The following is a 7551-nucleotide window of genomic DNA, read 5'->3' on the forward strand; positions in this document are numbered from 1 at the left end:
ATGGACGAGGCGCTCTATGAGCAGCTGGCAGAATTTGTTCCCATGGGGGACTTGGACTTCCCCGATCTATGCTGGAAATACAGAACGGTGCACAAGCAGCAGCCTGGGAGGTTTCTAGAGTGTGTGGAAGATGTGTGCCCCAGAACGGGGCTGCAGCTGCCAGCCTGGCCTCCTCCAAGGTGCGCGTTGGAAACGTTGCGCCCCGCTGGAGTCGGGGCCAGAACCCAGCTCAGCATGAACCGGGCTGCGGGGAGGAAGGAATGGGTTGGGTGCTGGGGAAGGGAAGCCCGCGGATCCAGGACCTAAAGCTGCCCACCTCGGGAAAGGCAAAGAAGAACAAAACTGACAGTGGCATAAGGGAATTAAGTTTTATTGAGATGGATTTAGATGACATTGGATAGGATTAGGGTTAGGGTTTAGGGATAGAGATTGGAACGGAGCTTGTAGATGGCTGCTCCTACGGCATCAGTAGGGCCAGCTGGTGATGTTAACTGATCTACAGGAACAGTTGGAACATTCCTAATGTCTATCCCAGAGTGCTGTTTGCCATGGGTGCTGCTTATGGCACTCAGTGTCACAACTGGGTTGAGATGGTCAGATTCATGAAGGTTGGTGTTGCCGAAAGGAACCAGGTAAGAATTTGAATCACAGTTTTTGGATCATTCTTTCGAGTTGGAGTATCAGTTGGAAAAACTCGAGTATCAGTTGGAAAACTCGAGTATTTGCTGTCAGTTGGAAAAGGCCAATGAGGGGTCCGGTCCAATGGTCCCCGCGGGCGCTGGCCTGTGAGAGCTCTCAGTTCATTGCGATGGACTCTGAGGATGGTTGCCGGCATGTCGGTCGCACGCTGCTATCCCGGCATCAGCAGGGCCGGCCGGGGATGTGCTGGGCCCGACGTGGTACCCGGGAGCGGCTCCGCCCCTGGGCTGGCCATCGCCGCCTGGACCGGCTGGTGCGGCGTCTTCGGGGCTGGCTGTCGGTGTCCGCAGCCCGGCGATGGAGAGGCGAGCGGCTGCGAGTGCGGGCCCGCCCCGGATGTCTGCATGGGCTTCCGTGGGCCGTTGGGGAAGCCCTGGAGGACCCCGGTGCTGCCGGTGTGCAGGAGCTGCGGGTGCAGCTCTGAGCACCTGGGGTTGCTGTCTGCCGGCTCCCTCGGTGTCTCTGGGGCCGGCTCGGAGATTCTGAGGCCCGGCGCCGCAACGGAGAGCGGCTTCTTGTCCGGGCCCGCTGTCCCTGCCTGCACCTGAGGTTGTATCCAAGTGCAGGGCAGCGCCTCGAGGACCGAGATGTCCCCTGGCTGGCAGAGTCTGTGCTGCTCTCGGCAGTCGCAGCAGCATTCTGGGTTCTCCCACGGCGTCCCCGGGACTCATTAAAGATGTTTCCATCCCGGCGCAGACGTGCAGAGATTCTCCTGCGGTCCGTCCTGCGCTGGATGGACAGACCGCTGCTCTCAGGCACACAGGATCGTTCAGCTGGCTCTGATGGTGCCTGGCTGGAGGTTCCGGAGCTGCTGCTCTCTGGTGACACAGAGCTCTGAGATGGTTGTAGGCCTTGCTGGCTGGTGGTGCCAGAGCTGCTGCTCTCCGGTGTCACAGAGCTCTCAGATGGCTGCTGGCTGCTGTTGCTGAGGCCAGCAAGACCTGAGCTGGTGCTGGAGGCTGTAAGGGGAGGCAGGAAGGTGAGCAGGATGGCATTCCAGCCATGGAGTGGAACTGGCTCCCGTTTGTCCCGGGCTGGAGGGATTTGAGCAAGGCCGCTCTGAGCAGCCGCTGCCAGGCCTCGCCTGGCCCAGCCCAGCAGCACGCGGCTGTTTGCCTCTTACCGGTGCCCTCTCCAGCACAGGCGTTGCACTCCCATCTGGTTGTGCTGATACTCAGGTGGGAACAGAGGCGGTGTGTGCCTCGTGCAGCACAGGAGCTGCAGAGGAGCAGCTCCCAAGGCCTGTGGAAAGCAACGGGTTGTGGCCGTGAGCACAAAGTGCCCTGAGCCAGGGAGTGCCCGGCACAGCTCTGGTGCTCAGTCTGTGCTCCCCCAGCCTGTGGTGAGGCTGCGATGCCACGCAGAGCCCCAGAGGGCAGCTGAGCTCACTCACCCCTCTCCTGACTGCAGTCTGCCAAGAGAGTAAAGGCAGTTGCTGGCCACGCAACGTCGGTACCAAACTGCCAGTCCGGTATAGGCGACGTTTTCCCACCATATTGAAAATCTACCAGAGAAGGGAGGGAATGTGATGAGCACTCACTGGCCCAGGACTAAAACTAACCCATGAAATCCATCCATCCCCATCCACCCTATCCCTGGTTCCAGCTTCTCACTGACACATAGGCCCATGTTAATGGCTGCCAAGGGCCAGGCCTGCCGGGGCAGTCCTTGGGCAGGCACAGCTCCTGTGCCCTCACATCTCAAGAGCTGGCTGAAGGACACCAACCTGACTGGGATTCGGATCCCCAGAGTCAGCATTTCTTGCAGAAACGTCTCCGTGTCTCTGCAGTTGGGGCAGTGGAAGTGGTGAAGCCCACAGCCCAGGGCCATTCTCTGCAGCAGAAACACAAGCAGTGTGGGTGTGAGCCGGGCCTGGTGCTGCTGAGCGCCTGCGGTGCCGCAGGTTGGGGGGAGGGCTCCTACCTGGACGCAGGCCCGGTGCAACCAGGCGTGTTGGCAGGCTGGGCACACCATGGTGCCGTACGACCTGCTGTCACCTACGGTCTCCATGCAGATGATGCAGGTCGTGTCCGGCTCCGGTTCTGCCTGCACTGCCTGCTGCGGGCGGTGCTCCCAGCAGAAGGCCCTGGGGGAAGATGGAAGGGATGGGCGAGGTGAGAAGGGCTGCGAGGAGGGCAGAGGAACGGGATGGAGCCCCAGGCCTTGGCTCTGGCTCTGTCAGGCTGCTGGGAGGTTCACAGCGCGTTCCTCGCTGCTTTGGCTGGTGCTGACAGCAGGGTTGGAGGCCACAGGCCGCACCTGGCAGCTCTTACCTGTACAACCCAAAGTACTGGGTGACGCATTGACCCGCATAGGCACAGGGCAGATGGAAGCTACGCTCACATCCCGGCTCTGCGCAGGTGATGCTGGCCCCCGAAATGTCACAGACGAAGCAGAGCTGGAAAGAGCAGAGCAGCCCCCATCAGCTGCAGGCTCAGGGCCTACGCAGCGGGCCCCGCACCTCTGGGCAGGGCGCAGGATGCGGGCAGGGCTGGGTGGCACTCTGCAGAGCTGCCTGGTGAACAGGGCAGGTCTGCAAGAGCAGGAATGTCTCCTGGAGCTGGGAGGAGGGGCTGGGATTGCTTTCTTGGGACCAGGCTAAGCTCTCCTGGCACCAAGCTCCCTGTTCCGGTCCAGTGCTCACCGTCTGCTCTGCCTCCTCCACTGTGCGCGTCAGGTCTTCAAAAGAAAAACGTGCCTCGTTGTTACCTGGCACGTTTTGACAAAGACCGTTGGCAAATCGCTGTACAGGAGGAAAGAGCACGGTCTAGTTATGGCAGAAAGGAGGGAATCACTGGTTGGAGGAAGGTGGCAGGAGCCACCAGGGAACTCACCGCACAAAACTCGTGGTAAGACAATCTTTGAATGCTCTGTTTGTACCCAAGGATGCCCGAGTCCTCATCCTCTAGGCCACAGAGCACGCATGCTGGAGAGGAGAGAGTAACAGCAGTGAGCGCCTTGCGGGGCCAGGTGCCCCCTGGGCTGTCCCAGGGGCTGCTCTGTGCCAGCTGTGCCAGCTGAGGGGCAGGGCCGCAGGCCGTGCATGCAGGGATACTTGGCTCTCACCTGGCTCTTCCGAGCCGACATCCTCCTGTGTCTCCGCACACTCCGTGTGCGTCGACTGCCACCACGTGCAGAGTGTCTGTCCCATCGCTGATGGTCCTCGTCCTCTGCGTGCAAACCTATGGGAGAAGAGGGACGAGGCTGAGTTGGCGGCTCAGGCCCCCGAGCGCTGGGGAACCGGCCTCCCTCCCTGGGCATCCTCAGGCAGCCCCTTCCTCCCTGCTCACCTCACCAAGTCGCACTGAGCTGGGCCTGAGCCCCGCAGCCTCAGCTCTGCTCCGCAGCCCGCGTGTCACAATGGCCGTTCCGTGCCACCCTCTGTGATGCCATCACACCTCACAGGGCTGAGGGCACCCAAGAATGACATCAGAATGGAACGGCCATTGTGACGCGCGGGCTGCGGAGCAGAGCTGAGGCTGCGGGGCTCAGGCCCAGCTCAGTGCGACTTGGTGAGGTGAGCAGGGAGGAAGGGGCTGCCTGAGGATGCCCAGGGAGGGAGGCCGGTTCCCCAGCGCTCGGGGGCCTGAGCCGCCAACTCAGCCTCGTCCCTCTTCTCCCATAGGTTTGCACGCAGAGGACGAGGACCATCAGCGATGGGACAGACACTCTGCTCTTGGTTTCGCTCCATACAGGAGGCTGTCGGCTCAGAAGAGCCAGGTGAGAGCCAAGTATCCCTGCATGCGCGGCCTGCGGCCCTGCCCCTCAGCTGGCACAGCTGGCACAGAGCAGCCCCTGGGACAGCCCAGGGGGCACCTGGCCCCGCAAGGCGCTCACTGCTGTTACTCTCTCCTCTCCAGCATGCGTGCTCTGTGGCCTAGAGGATGAGGACTCGGGCATCCTTGGGAACAAACAGAGCTTTCGCAGATTCTCTTACCACGAGTTTTGTGCGGTGAGTTCCCTGGTGGCTCCTGCCACCTTCCTCCCACCAGTGATTCCCTCCTTTCTGCCATAACTAGACCGTGCTCTTTCCTCCTGTACAGCAATTTGCCAACGGTCTTTGTCAAAACGTGCAAGAGAACAACGAGGCACGTTTTCGTTTTGAAGACCTGACGCGCACAGTGAGGGAGGCGGAGCAGAAGGTGAGCACTGGACCGGAACAGGGAGCTTGGTGCCAGGAGAGCTTAGCCTGGTCCCAAGAAAGCAATCCCAGCCCCTCCTCCCAGCTCCAGGAGACATTCCTGCTCTTGCAGACCAGCCCTGTTCACCAGGCAGCTCTGCAGAGTGCCACCCAGCCCTGCCCGCATCCTGCGCCCTGCCCAGAGGTGCGGGGCCCGCTGCGTAGGCCCTGAGCCTGCAGCTGATGGGGGCTGCTCTGCTCTTTCCAGCTCTGCTTCGTCTGCGGCAGTTCGGGGGCCACCATCACCTGCACAGACCCGGACTGTGAGCGGACCTTCCACCTCCCCTGTGCCTATGAAGGCCAGTGTGTCACCCAGTACTTTGGGTTGTACAGGTAAGAGCTGCCAGGTGTGGCCTGTGGCCTCCAACCCTGCTGTCAGCACCAGCCACAGCAGCGAGGAACGCGCTGTGAACCTCCCAGCAGCCTGACAGAGCCAAGGCCTGGGGCTCCATCCCATTCCTCTGCCCTCCTCGCAGCCCTTCTCACCTCGCCCATCCCTTCCATCTTCCCCCAGGGCCTTCTGCTGGGAGCACCGCCCGCAGCAGGCAGTGCAGGCGGCACCGGAGCCGGACACCACCTGCATCATCTGCATCGAGCCCGTAGATGACAGCAGGTCGTACGGCACCATGGTGTGCCCAGCCTGCCAACACGCCTGGTTGCACCGGGCCTGCGTCCAGGTAGGAGCCCTCCCCTCGACCTGCGGCACCGCAGGCACTCAGCAGCACCAGGCCCGGCTCACACCCACACTGCTTGTGTTTCTGCTGCAGAGAATGGCCCTGAGCTCTGGGATTCGCCTCTTCCACTGCCCCAACTGCAGAGACACGCAGACGTTTCTGCAGGAAATGCTGACTCTGGGGATCCGAATCCCAGACAGGTTGGTGTCTGGCCCTTGGCAGCCATTACCATGGGCCTATGTGTCAGTGAGAAGCTGGAACCAGGGAGAAGGTGGCTGGGGATGGATGGATTTGAGGGTTAGTTTGAGTCCTGGGCCAGTGAGTGCTCATCACATTCCCTCCCTTCTCTAGGAGAATGCAAATACGGTGGGAAAACACCGCCTATTCCGGACTGGCAGTATGGCACCGACGCTGCATGGCCAGCGACTGCCTTTACCCCCAGGGCAGACTGCGGTCAGGAGAGGGGTGAGTGAGCTCAGCTGCCCTCTGGGGCTCTGCGTGGCATCGCAGCCTCACCACAGGCTGGGGGAGCACAGACTGAGCACCAGAGCTGTGCCGGGCACTCCCTGGCTCAGGGCACTTTGTGCTCACGGCCACAACCCGTTGCTTTCCACAGGCCTTGGGAGCTGCTCCTCTGCAGCTCCTGTGCTGCACGAGGCACACACCGCCTCTGTTCCCACCTGAGCGACAGCACAACCAGCTGGGAGTGCAACGCCTGTGCTGGAGAGGGCACCGGTAAGAGGCAAACAGCCGCGTGCTGCTGGGCTGGGGACAGGCGAGGCCTGACAGCGGCTGCTCAGAGCGGCCTTGCTCAAATCCCTCCAGCCCGGGACAAACAGGAGCCAGTTCCACCCCATGGCTGGAATTCCATCTTGCTCACCTTCCTGCCTCCCCTTACAGCCTCCAGCACCAGCTCAGGTCTTGCTGGCCTCAGCACCACCAGCCAGCAGGGACTGCAGCCATCCCAGAGCTGTGTGTCACCAGAGAGCAGCAGCTCCAGCAGCTCCATCCAGGCACCATCGGGGCCAGATCACGGTTCCTGTGTGCCTGAGAGCAGCGGTCTGTCCATCCAGAGCAGGACGGACCGCAGGAGAATCCCTGCACGTCAGCGCCGGGATGAAAACAGCTTTAATGAGTCCCAGGGACGACGTGGGAGAACCCACAGTGCTGCTCTGATGGCCGAGAGCAGCACAGACTCTACCAGCCAGGGGACATCTCGGTCCTCGAGGCGCTGCCCTGCACTTGTTTACAACCTCAGGTGCAGGCAGGGACAGCGGGCCCGGACAAGAAGCCGCTCTCCGTTGCGGCGCCGGGCCCCAGAATCTCCGAGCCGGCCCCAGAGACACCGAGGGAGCCGGCCGACAGCAACCCCAGGTGCTCAGAGCTGCACCCGCAGCTCCAGAACACCGGCAGCACCGGGGTCCTCCAGGGCTTCCCCAACGGCCCACGGAAGCCCATCCAGACATCCGGGGCGGGCCCGCACTCGCAGCCGCTCGCCTCTCCATCGCCGGGCTGCGGACACCGACAGCCAGCCCCGAAGACGCCGCACCAGCCGGTCCAGGCGGCGAGGGCCAGCCCAGGGGCGGAGCTACTCCCGGGTACCACGTCGGGCCCAGCACATCACCGGCCGGCCCTGCTGAAGCCGTGGGAGCAGCCATCTACCAGCTCCGTTCCAACCTCTAACCCTAAACCCCATCCCTAATCCTATCCAATGTCATCCAAACCCATCTCAATAAAACTTCATTCCCTTATGCCACTGTCAGTTTGGTTCTTCTCTGCCTTTCCAGGCATCGCTGTGGTCGTCGTCCTGCACACAGATCTGGTTACTGGGGACTCTGCTTTTATGGGGTGTCTGGGACCCCCCTCTGCTGCACGCACCTCGTTGGGGTCTTCCTGCCCCTCGGTGTGCAGCAGCACCAAGGTCACTCCGGGCTGGTGTGGGTGTGACAGGCACCACGTCTAGATGCCCTTGGCCATGAGGGAATGGTGCTGCAGCTG

The 7551-nt window shown here is 62.0% G+C and overlaps 1 protein-coding gene across 1 annotated transcript; it reads left to right on the forward strand.

Annotated features, from left to right (window-relative positions):
• The first annotated feature begins 4355 nt into the window (after nucleotides 1-4355).
• Nucleotides 4356-7236, forward strand: LOC140251067 (PHD finger protein 7-like). Its single transcript, XM_072334344.1, is given in 9 exon segments — nucleotides 4356-4419; nucleotides 4560-4651; nucleotides 4743-4841; nucleotides 5088-5212; nucleotides 5394-5771; nucleotides 5908-6018; nucleotides 6170-6288; nucleotides 6454-6702; nucleotides 6983-7236. Coding segments are annotated over 9 exon segments (1491 nt in total).
• The last annotated feature ends 315 nt before the right edge of the window (nucleotides 7237-7551 follow it).

Source organism: Excalfactoria chinensis, chromosome 1 (assembly GCF_039878825.1).
Source record: "Excalfactoria chinensis isolate bCotChi1 chromosome 1, bCotChi1.hap2, whole genome shotgun sequence".
Classification (NCBI taxonomy): domain Eukaryota; kingdom Metazoa; phylum Chordata; class Aves; order Galliformes; family Phasianidae; genus Excalfactoria; species Excalfactoria chinensis.